Genomic DNA, 12032 nt, shown 5'->3' with positions numbered 1-12032 from the left:
TGTGGGGAACATATGATACTCCCGCAAGTTCCTGACCACTCCTTAGACTTAGGATGGATGATATGGTATGGATCCTATTGAATCTGCAACAAGTGCTACATATTTTGAATATATATCATATACATTTCATGAGCAAAAATAACATACAATTTAACTAGAAATGACAACAATTAGTTGATGAGAAGCACTTAAATCCAACGCTATACTTTCAGAATGTACGGACCATTGATCTGATGTGAATATCTATCTATATATATATATATATATATATATATATATATATATATATATATATATATATATATATATATATATATATATATATATATATATATATATATATATATATATGAATAGGACTCTACAATGGAACTAATTATAGTTAAATGACAGGATAACAATCCAATGGTGATACATCCTTTCACACGGTCATAGAGGTTAGTCCAATCAAAACGTCTCTTTCCTGTCTCTGTCCCGCCCATAGTGATGGTCGCTGAGCGCGGGCTTCCTGTGATTGGTCCAACCGAATACAGTGTTTCTCCGAGGCTCCTGCTACGGTTTGTTACCGACAAAATACGTTACACTTTCAACTGGCTATGAAAATAGATAATTCTCTTAACTTTTAGTTAATTGTGTAGCGAAATAATCACTTAAACGTGTTGTTATTTTAGAAACAGTAAGGTTACGGTGTCTTGCGGCTCCTTCTCGTCGGTTTTCTCTCCGGGAGAGAAGAAGCTTCTTCATTTGTTGTGAACATTGTAACGCTGTTTACTTTCGGTATTTTGGGGTTAAGTACTGACCTTAAACTATTCAGTAAGTTAGATAAAAGGTTTATTTGTGTGTACATCCACTTTGGTTAAAGTGTTTGTAGTTAACTATAACTTCACTTGTGTTGACACAGAGGAAAGTTTGTCAAGGTAAGTTTTGTCAGGCCACAACGACAAAAATGACTGGCTACATTGACATTGACAACATTTATCTACATTGACTACATGTATCTCTGGCCATCTAATATTCATCTAGATGGAACAATGTGACAGTATCTTGTTTTACTTTGTGTTGTTGGTTAACTTGTTGCTTGAGTTTGGACCGGAGTGAATTGACTGGGTATTTCCGAGTCTTTGAACATCACAAGGAGGAATCTGCATGTCAGTGTTTGTTTTAACTACGACACACTTTCCACAATGAACTGAGGTGTTGCTCGTCTGACTGACATGTTTATCAGCAATTGTGATGAATGTTTTTTCTCTCCACTCAGTTGATGGTCTGCAGTAGAACCTGAGGTAGCGGGCCTAACCGTTGCCCATCATCATGACCGAGAGTTTCAGCAACATCGAGGATGAGGCATTCCCCAGTTTCCTGTCTAGCTCTGTGGGCAGCAGCCGTGCCACCCTGGGGAACATCACCCTGGCCTCCACCCTGGGGCTGCCCGTAGCTGCCTCCACCGTGGCTAAAATTAGAGCTGGGGCCGACAACAGGTGGGTCAGCGGCACCGCTTAACATCAACAGCAATGTCACTGGAACACAAGGCCCTGCAGAACTATAGGGGTTCTGGCTCAGTACCTTCTAAAGCAGCGTTACTGTTATGTACAGTGCCTTGCGAAAGTATTCGGCCCCCTTGAACTTTGCGACCTTTTGCCACATTTCAGGCTTCAAACATAAAGATATAAAACTGTATTTTTTTGTGAAGAATCAACAACAAGTGGGACACAATCATGAAGTGGAACGACATTTATTGGATATTTCAAACCTTTTTAACAAATCAAAAACTGAAAAATTGGGCGTGCAAAATTATTCAGCCCCTTTACTTTCAGTGCAGCAAACTCTCTCCAGAAGTTCAGTGAGGATCTCTGAATGATCCAATGTTGACCTAAATGACTAATGATGATAAATACAATCCACCTGTGTGTAATCAAGTCTCCGTATAAATGCACCTGCACTGTGATAGTCTCAGAGGTCCGTTAAAAGCGCAGAGAGCATCATGAAGAACAAGGAACACACCAGGCAGGTCCGAGATACTGTTGTGAAGAAGTTTAAAGCCGGATTTGGATACAAAAAAAATTCCCAAGCTTTAAACATCCCAAGGAGCACTGTGCAAGCGATAATATTGAAATGGAAGGAGTATCAGACCACTGCAAATCTACCAAGACCTGGCCGTCCCTCTAAACGTTCAGCTCATACAAGGAGAAGACTGATCAGAGATGCAGCCAAGAGGCCCATGATCACTCTGGATGAACTGCAGAGATCTACAGCTGAGGTGGGAGACTCTGTCCATAGGACAACAATCAGTCGTATATTGCACAAATCTGGCCTTTATGGAAGAGTGGCAAGAAAGCCATTTCTTAAAGATATCCATAAAAAGTGTTGTTTAAAGTTTGCCACAAGCCACCTGGGAGACACACCAAACATGTGGAAGAAGGTGCTCTGGTCAGATGAAACCAAAATTGAACTTTTTGGCAACAATGCAAAACGTTATGTTTGGCGTAAAAGCAACACAGCTCATCACCCTGAACACACCATCCCCACTGTCAAACATGGTGGTGGCAGCATCATGGTTTGGGCCTGCTTTTCTTCAGCAGGGACAGGGAAGATGGTTAAAATTGATGGGAAGATGGATGGAGCCAAATACAGGACCATTCTGGAAGAAAACCTGATGGAGTCTGCAAAAGACCTGAGACTGGGACGGAGATTTGTCTTCCAACAAGACAATGATCCCAAACATAAAGCAAAATCTACAATGGAATGGTTCAAAAATAAACATATCCAGGTGTTAGAATGGCCAAGTCAAAGTCCAGACCTGAATCTGTGGAAAGAACTGAAAACTGCTGTTCACAAATGCTCTCCATCCAACCTCACTGAGCTCGAGCTGTTTTGCAAGGAGGAATGGGAAAAAATGTCAGTTTCTCGATGTGCAAAACTGATAGAGACATACCCCAAGCGACTTATAGCTGTAATCGCAGCAAAAGGTGGCGCTACAAAGTATTAACTTAAGGGGGCTGAATAATTTTGCTCGCCCAATTTGAGTTTTTGATTTGTTAAAAAAGTTTGAAATATCCAATAAATGTCGTTCCACTTCATGATTGTGTCCCACTTGTTGTTGATTCTTCACAAAAAAATACAGTTTTATATCTTTATGTTTGAAGCCTGAAATGTGGCAAAAGGTCGCAAAGTTCAAGGGGGCCGAATACTTTCGCAAGGCACTGTAGCTCTGATCAGTGTTCATAACAATCTGACTACTAAAAATGAATCTCACTTCTTTCTCTCCAGAGTAAATGCTGTCCAGGCGTCATATCTGGAGGACGGACGGCTCTCTCTGGCTAACTCTCAGTCCAACAACAAGGAACAGGGACAATTCGCCCTCAGCTTCAAAGATGAGCTGTGAGTATCAGGAGTTTGGTTTAGCAGCCGTGGAAGTCATGTCATGCAGGGCTCTATGCTGACTTGTTTTCCAAGGAGAACATTGTTCTCCGTAGTTGAAAAATGTAGGAGCACCAGAGAAATGCAGGGTTAAGGCGTCCTGCCGTTCCCCAGTGCTTTACCGCACGGCGTCCTGCTTTACCGCACGGCGTCCTGCTTTACCTCACGGCGTCCTGCCGTCCCCCAGTGCTCTACCTCACGGCGTCCTGCCGTCCCCCAGTGCTTTACCTCACGGCGTCCTGCCGTCCCCCAGTGCTTTACCTCACGGCGTCCTGCCGTCCCCCAGTGCTTTACCTCACGGCGTCCTGCCGTCCCCCAGTGCTTTACCTCACGGCGTCCTGCCGTCCCCCAGTGCTTTACCTCACGGCGTCCTGCCGTCCCCCAGTGCTTTACCTCACGGCGTCCTGCCGTCCCCCAGTGCTTTACCTCACGGCGTACTGCCGTCCCCCAGTGCTTTACCTCACGGCGTCCTGCCGTCCCCCAGTGCTTTACCTCACGGCGTCCTGCCGTCCCCCAGTGCTTTACCTCACGGCGTACTGCCGTCCCCCAGTGCTTTACCTCACGGCGTACTGCCGTTGCCCAGTGCTTTAGCATGCGGTTTGGGATGTGAATATCCCCCATGTTTGCTTCAGTGAATGATGTTGCTCACATGGATCCCCTCTCTGTCTCTCTCCCTCCCTCTCTGTCCCTCCCTCTCTGTCTCTCTGTCTCTCCCTCTCTGTCTCTCTGTCTCTCCCTCTCTGTCTCTCTGTCTCTCCCTCTCTCCACCTCTCTGTCTCTCCACCTCTCTGTCTCTCCACCTCTCTGTCTCTCCACCTCTCTGTCTCTCCACCTCTCTGTCTCTCCACCTCTCTGTCTCTCCACCTCTCTGTCTCTCCACCTCTCTGTCTCTCCACCTCTCTGTCTCTCCACCTCTCTCTCTCCACCTCTCTGTCTCTCCACCTCTCTGTCTCTCCACCTCTCTGTCTCTCCACCTCTCTGTCTCTCCACCTCTCTGTCTCTCCACCTCTCTGTCTCTCTCCCTCTCTGTCTCTCCACCTCTCTGTCTCTCTCCCTCTCTGTCTCTCCACCTCTCTGTCTCTCTCCCTCTCTGTCTCTCCACCTCTCTGTCTCTCTCCCTCTCTGTCTCTGTCTCTCTGTCTCTCTCCCTCTCTGTCTCTGTCTCTCTGTCTCTCTCCCTCTCTGTCTCTGTCTCTCTGTCTCTCTCCCTCTCCGTCTCTCTCTCCGTCTCCGTCTCCGTCTCCGTCTCCGTCTCCGTCTCTCCGTCTCTCTGTCTCTCTGTCTCTCTGTCTCTCTGTCTCTCTGTCTCTCTGTCTCTCTGTCTCTCTGTCTCTCTGTCTCTCTGTCTCTCTGTCTCTCTGTCTCTCTGTCTCTCTGTCTCTCTGTCTCTCTGTCTCTCTGTCTCTCTGTCTCTCTGTCTCTCTGTCTCTGTCTCTCTGTCTCTGTCTCTCTCCCTGTCTCTCTGTCTCTCTCCCTGTCTCTCTGTCTCTGTCTCTCTGTCTCTCTCCCTGTCTCTCTGTCTCTGTCTCTCTCACTCCCTCTGTCTGTCTCTCTCTCTCTGTCTCTCTCACTCCCTCTGTCTGTCTCTCTCTCTCTGTCTCTCTCTGTCTCTCTGTCTCTGTCTCTCCCTCTCTCCACCTCTCAGAGATGATGCAGATGACTTCATAGCAGCCCACCGGTTCTCAGACATGCTGGTGAAGGTGAATCTGGACGAGACAGAGCCCAGGACTAGAGCCTCCTCCCTCGGCCCCAACACCCAGGCTGGACCTCTCCCTGGAAGACACTCTGACCATGGAGACGGTAACACTGTACCATTTACCTTGGTTTGCGGTTCTGTGTGGCTCAGTTGGTAGAGCATGGTGCATGCAATGCCAGGGTTGTGGGTTCGATTCCAGGGGCCACCCATAAGTCAAATGGTATCCACACGGCACTAAGTGGTTTTGGATAAAAGCGTCTGATAAATAACATTTATTAGTAGTATTATTATTATTATTAGTAGTAGTAGTATTTTTAGTTGTGGCAGTATTATTAGTAGTGGTGGTAGTATTATTATTATTATTAGTAGTGGTGGTGGTATTATTAGCAGTAGTATTAGTAGTGGTAGTATTATTATTAGCAGTGGTGGTAGTAGTAGTAGTGGCATTATTATTAGTGGTAGTATTATTATTAGTAGTGGTGGTAGTATTATTATTAGTGGTAGTATTAGTAGTGGTGGTGGTAGTATTATTATTATTATTATTATTGGTAGTATTAGTAGTGGTAGTATTATTATTAGCAGTGGTGGTAGTAGTGGCAGTATTATTAGTATTGGTGGTAGTATTATTATTAGTGGTAGTATTAGTAGTGGTGGTAATATTATTATTATTATTAGTGGTAGTATTAGTAGTGGTGGTAGTATTATTATTAGTGGTAGTATTAGTAGTGGTGGTAGTATTATTATTAGTAGTATTAGTAGTGGTAGTATTATTATTAGCAGTGGTGGTAGTAGTGGCAGTATTGGTGGTAGTATTATTATTAGCAGTGGTGGTAGTAGTGGCAGTATTGGTGGTAGTATTATTATTATTATTAGTGGCAGTATTAGTAGTGATGGTAGTATTATTATTATTTTTATTATTAGTTTTATTAGTATTAGTCATATTAGTTTTATTTTTATTTTACCTTTATTTAACTAGGGCAAGTCAGTTAAGAACAAATTCTTATTTTCAATGACGGCCTAGGAACAGTGGGTTAACTGCCTGTTCAGGGGCAGAACGACAGATTTGTACCTTGTCAGCTCGGGGACTTTAACTTGCAACCTTCCCAATGCTCTAACCACTAGGTTTCCCTGCCGCCCCATAGTGGTGGTGGTGGTAGTAGTATTATTAGTAGTGGTAGTAGTATTATTAGTAGTGGTGATAGTATTATTAGTAGTGGTGGTTTTATTATTGAGAGGTAAACCTGATGTACCACGTGGTCTTGATTAACTCTGTCCTTCATTAGTTGATAGATCAGTGATGTCCATCAGGCTGGTCTCCGTCCTTCACTAGTTGATAGATCATTATGTCCATCAGGCTGGTCTCCGTCCTTCACTAGTTGATAGATCATTATGTCCATCAGGCTGGTCTCCGTCCTTCACTAGTTGATAGATCAGTGATGTCCATCAGGCTGGTCTCCGTCCTTCACTAGTTGATAGCTCATTATGTCCATCAGGCTGGTCTCCGTCCTTCACTAGTTGATAGATCATTATGTCCATCAGGCTGGTCTCCGTCCTTCACTAGTTGATAGCTCATTATGTCCATCAGGCTGGTCTCCGTCCTTCACTAGTTGATAGATCATTATGTCCATCAGGCTGGTCTCTGTCCTTCACTAGTTGATAGATCATTATGTCCATCAGGCTGGTCTCCGTCCTTCACTAGTTGATAGATCAGTGATGTCCATCAGGCTGGTCTCCGTCCTTCACTAGTTGATAGCTCATTATGTCCATCAGGCTGGTCTCCGTCCTTCACTAGTTGATAGATCAGTGATGTCCATCAGGCTGGTCTCCGTCCTTCATTAGTTGATAGATCAGTGATGTCCATCAGGCTGGTCTCCGTCCTTCATTAGTTGATAGATCAGTGATGTCCATCAGGCTGGTCTCCGTCCTTCACTAGTTGATAGATCAGTGATGTCCATCAGGCTGGTCTCCGTCCTTCACTAGTTGATAGATCATTATGTCCATCAGGCTGGTGTGCTATGTTGGCTAACAAACCAACTAACTGAATTTCTCATCTCCCTATCAGATCTCTCTACGGGGCGGCTGGCCTTCACCAACCTGGTTAATAGGGACTTTATGGATTTAAAGGTATCACACTCTCTCAATGTTGTCTCATGTGCTTTTAGAGTGGTCTCCTTGCCCCTGTCCAGACCTTTAGGGTCCAGTATGGGTGGTAGCCTCCTCCTACCCAGGCCTTTAGGGTACAGTATGGGTGGTAGCCTCCTCTCCTTCCCCCTGTCCAGACCTTTAGGGTCCAGTATGGGTGGTAGCCACCCCTTTAGGGTCCAGTATGGGTGGTAGCCACCCCTTTAGGGTCCAGTATGGGTGGTAGCCTCCCCTTTAGGGTCCAGTATGGGTGCTAGCCGCCCCTTTAGGGTCCAGTATGGGTGCTAGCCGCCCCTTTAGGGTCCAGTATGGGTGCTAGCCGCCCCTTTAGGGTCCAGTATGGGTGCTAGCCGCCCCTTTAGGGTCCAGTATGGGTGCTAGCCGCCCCTTTAGGGTCCAGTATGGGTGCTAGCCGCCCCTTTAGGGTCCAGTATGGGTGCTAGCCGCCCCTTTAGGGTCCAGTATGGGTGCTAGCCGCCCCTTTAGGGTCCAGTATGGGTGCTAGCCGCCCCTTTAGGGTCCAGTATGGGTGCTAGCCGCCCCTTTAGGGTCCAGTATGGGTGCTAGCCGCCCCTTTAGGGTCCAGTATGGGCGCTAGCCGCCCCTTTAGGGTCCAGTATGGGTGCTAGCTGCCCCTTTAGGGTCCAGTACGGGTGGTAGTCGCCCCTTTTGGGTCCAGTATGGGTGGTAGCCTCCTCTCCTTCCCCCTGTCCAGACCTTTAGGGTCCAGTATGGGTGGTAGCCTCCCCTTTAGGGTCCAGTATGGGTGGTAGCCTCCCCTTTAGGGTCCAGTATGGGTGGTAGCCTCACATGATACCAGAATGTAGTTGTAATTCTGTCTCTGTGATCCAGGTCCGATCCCTCCCAGGCACCGTGGACGACCAGAGTCTGGCCAGTGACGGAGCCGACAGCGACCGCTTCAGTGGGAGTGTCTCCAGCTTCCTGGCCAATGAGAAGCTCATGTCTGTGGACAGCATGAACAGTGATGTCACAGGTGAGGCCCCACCCCTTTCATAGCACAGCATGAGGCTTATTCAGGAAGATGCAACGTTACTGACCATTCACATAGAACTGGATAGGGTAGAACAGACATGGGGGGGGGTTGTTGTCAAAAGGAATAGGAAACTGGGCCAGCTCTATGCATTTATTTCTATCTACAACGTTGTGAACGTTCACCTTTCTGAACTCCTCTCTGGTCGGGGTTATAGCTGTGTGTTGTGTCTGAACTCCTCTACTCTCTGGTGGGGGTTATAGCTGTGTATTGTTTCTGAACTCCTCTCCTCTCTGGTGGGGGTTATAGCTGTGTGTTGTGTCTGAACTCCTCTCCTCTCTGGTGGGGGTTATAGCTGTGTGTTGTGTCTGAACTCCTCTCCTCTCTGGTGGGGGTTATAGCTGTGTGTTGTGTCTGAACTCCTCTACTCTCTGGTGGGGGTTATAGCTGTGTATTGTTTCTGAACTCCTCTCCTCTCTGGTGGGGGTTATAGCTGTGTGTTGTGTCTGAACTCCTCTCCTCTCTGGTGGGGGTTATAGCTGTGTGTTGTGTCTGAACTCCTCTCCTCTCTGGTGGGGGTTATAGCTGTGTGTTGTGTCTGAACTCCTCTCCTCTCTGGTGGGGGTTATAGCTGTGTGTTGTGTCTGAACACCTCTCTGGTGGGGGTTATAGCTGTGTGTTGTGTCTGAACTCCTCTCCTCTCTGGTGGGGGTTATAGCTGTGTGTTGTCTGAACTCCTCTCTGGTGGGGGTTATAGCTGTGTGTTGTGTCTGAACTCCTCTCCTCTCTGGTGGGGGTTATAGCTGTGTGTTGTGTCTGAACTCCTCTCCTCTCTGGTGGGGGTTATAGCTGTGTGTTGTGTCTGAACACCTCTCCTCTCTGGTGGGGGTTATAGCTGTGTGTTGTCTGAACTCCTCTCTGGTCGGGGTTATAGCTGTGTATTGTGTCTGAACACTTCTCTGGTGGGGGTTATAGCTGTGTGTTGTGTCTGAACACCTCTCCTCTCTGGTGGGGGTTATAGCTGTGTGTTGTGTCTGAACACCTCTCCTCTCTGGTGGGGGTTATAGCTGTGTGTTGTCTGAACACCTCTCTGGTGGGGGTTATAGCTGTGTGTTGTGTCTGAACTCCTCTACTCTCTGGTGGGGGTTATAGCTGTGTGTTGTCTGAACACCTCTCTGGTGGGGGTTATAGCTGTGTGTTGTGTCTGAACACCTCTCCTCTCTGGTGGGGGTTATAGCTGTGTGTTGTGTCTGAACACCTCTCCTCTCTGGTGGGGGTTATAGCTGTGTGTTGTGTCTGAACACCTCTCTGGTGGGGGTTATAGCTGTGTGTTGTGTCTGAACTCCTCTCCTCTCTGGTGGGGGTTATAGCTGTGTGTTGTCTGAACTCCTCTCTGGTGGGGGTTATAGCTGTGTGTTGTGTCTGAACTCCTCTCCTCTCTGGTGGGGGTTATAGCTGTGTGTTGTGTCTGAACACCTCTCTGGTGGGGGTTATAGCTGTGTGTTGTGTCTGAACTCCTCTCCTCTCTGGTGGGGGTTATAGCTGTGTGTTGTCTGAACTCCTCTCTGGTGGGGGTTATAGCTGTGTGTTGTGTCTGAACTCCTCTCCTCTCTGGTGGGGGTTATAGCTGTGTGTTGTGTCTGAACTCCTCTCCTCTCTGGTGGGGGTTATAGCTGTGTGTTGTGTCTGAACACCTCTCCTCTCTGGTGGGGGTTATAGCTGTGTGTTGTCTGAACTCCTCTCTGGTCGGGGTTATAGCTGTGTATTGTGTCTGAACACTTCTCTGGTGGGGGTTATAGCTGTGTGTTGTGTCTGAACACCTCTCCTCTCTGGTGGGGGTTATAGCTGTGTGTTGTGTCTGAACACCTCTCCTCTCTGGTGGGGGTTATAGCTGTGTGTTGTCTGAACACCTCTCTGGTGGGGGTTATAGCTGTGTGTTGTGTCTGAACTCCTCTACTCTCTGGTGGGGGTTATAGCTGTGTGTTGTCTGAACACCTCTCTGGTGGGGGTTATAGCTGTGTGTTGTGTCTGAACACCTCTCCTCTCTGGTGGGGGTTATAGCTGTGTGTTGTGTCTGAACACCTCTCCTCTCTGGTGGGGGTTATAGCTGTGTGTTGTGTCTGAACACCTCTCTGGTGGGGGTTATAGCTGTGTGTTGTGTCTGAACTCCTCTCCTCTCTGGTGGGGGTTATAGCTGTGTGTTGTCTGAACTCCTCTCTGGTGGGGGTTATAGCTGTGTGTTGTGTCTGAACTCCTCTCCTCTCTGGTGGGGGTTATAGCTGTGTGTTGTCTGAACTCCTCTCTGGTCGGGGTTATAGCTGTGTATTGTGTCTGAACACTTCTCTGGTGGGGGTTATAGCTGTGTGTTGTGTCTGAACACCTCTCCTCTCTGGTGGGGGTTATAGCTGTGTGTTGTGTCTGAACACCTCTCCTCTCTGGTGGGGGTTATAGCTGTGTGTTGTCTGAACACCTCTCTGGTGGGGGTTATAGCTGTGTGTTGTGTCTGAACTCCTCTCCTCTCTGGTGGGGGTTATAGCTGTGTGTTGTGTCTGAACACCTCTACTCTCTGGTGGGGGTTATAGCTGTGTGTTGTCTGAACACCTCTCTGTTGGGGGTTATAGCTGTGTGTTGTGTCTGAACACCTCTCCTCTGGTGGGGGTTATAGCTGTGTGTTGTGTCTGAACACCTCTCCTCTCTGGTCGGGGTTATAGCTGTGTGTTGTGTCTGAACACCTCTCTGGTGGGGGTTATAGCTGTGTGTTGTCTGAACACCTCTCTGGTGGGGGTTATAGCTGTGTATTGTGTCTGAACACCTCTCTGGTGGGGGTTATAGCTGTGTGTTGTTTCTGAACTCCTCTCCTCTCTGGTGGGGGTTATAGCTGTGTGTTGTGTCTGAACACCTCTCTGGTGGGGGTTATAGCTGTGTGTTGTCTGAACTCCTCTCTGGTCGGGGTTATAGCTGTGTATTGTGTCTGAACACTTCTCTGGTGGGGGTTATAGCTGTGTGTTTCTGAACTCCTCTCCTCTCTGGTGGGGGTTATAGCTGTGTGTTGTGTCTGAACACCTCTCTGGTGGGGGTTATAGCTGTGTGTTGTCTGAACACCTCTCTGGTGGGGGTTATAGCTGTGTGTTGTGTCTGAACACTTCTCTGGTGGGGGTTATAGCTGTGTGTTGTGTCTGAACACCTCTCCTCTCTGGTGGGGGTTATAGCTGTGTGTTGTCTGAACACCTCTCTGGTGGGGGTTATAGCTGTGTGTTGTGTCTGAACTCCTCTCCTCTCTGGTGGGGGTTATAGCTGTGTGTTGTGTCTGAACACCTCTCCTCTCTGGTGGGGGTTATAGCTGTGTGTTGTGTCTGAACACCTCTCCTCTCTGGTGGGGGTTATAGCTGTGTGTTGTGTCTGAACACCTCTACTCTCTGGTGGGGGTTATAGCTGTGTGTTGTCTGAACACCTCTCTGGTGGGGGTTATAGCTGTGTGTTGTGTCTGAACACCTCTCCTCTCTGGTGGGGGTTATAGCTGTGTGTTGTGTCTGAACACCTCTCCTCTCTGGTGGGGGTTATAGCTGTGTGTTGTGTCTGAACACCTCTCCTCTCTGGTGGGGGTTATAGCTGTGTGTTGTCTGAACACCTCTCTGGTGGGGGTTATAGCTGTGTGTTGTGTCTGAACACCTCTCCTCTCTGGTGGGGGTTATAGCTGTGTGTTGTGTCTGAACACCTCTCCTCTCTGGTGGGGGTTATAGCTGTGTGTTGTGTCTGAACACCTCTCCTCTCTGGTGGGGGTTATAG

The 12032-nt window shown here is 47.8% G+C and overlaps 1 protein-coding gene across 10 annotated transcripts in view; it reads left to right on the top strand.

Annotated features, from left to right (window-relative positions):
- The first annotated feature begins 467 nt into the window (after positions 1-467).
- LOC149970091 (centrosomal protein of 192 kDa-like) overlaps positions 468-12032 on the top strand; it is an 88896-nt gene continuing 77331 nt past the window's right edge. For 4 of the 10 annotated variants that reach the window (XM_090228600.1, XM_090228596.1, XM_090228605.1 and 1 more), the window contains exons 1-6: positions 517-813; positions 1259-1478; positions 3268-3378; positions 5063-5217; positions 7176-7237; positions 8108-8249. In XM_090228600.1, coding sequence (XP_090084726.1) covers positions 1312-1478; positions 3268-3378; positions 5063-5217; positions 7176-7237; positions 8108-8249 — 637 coding nt within the window. In that variant the 5' untranslated portion in view covers positions 517-813; positions 1259-1311. Of the gene's footprint in view, positions 918-1258; positions 1479-3267; positions 3379-5062; positions 5218-7175; positions 7238-8107; positions 8250-12032 lie in introns of all 10 variants that reach the window. The other 6 variants (XM_090228604.1, XM_090228598.1, XM_090228602.1 and 3 more) reach the window with 3 other exon arrangements.

Source organism: Oncorhynchus mykiss, unplaced genomic scaffold (assembly GCF_057628025.1).
Source record: "Oncorhynchus mykiss isolate SJ-2025 unplaced genomic scaffold, ASM5762802v1 scaffold93, whole genome shotgun sequence".
Lineage (NCBI taxonomy): Eukaryota > Metazoa > Chordata > Actinopteri > Salmoniformes > Salmonidae > Oncorhynchus > Oncorhynchus mykiss.
The sequence above is the reverse complement of the archived record's forward strand: the minus strand, read 5'-3'. Positions and strand labels throughout refer to the sequence as shown.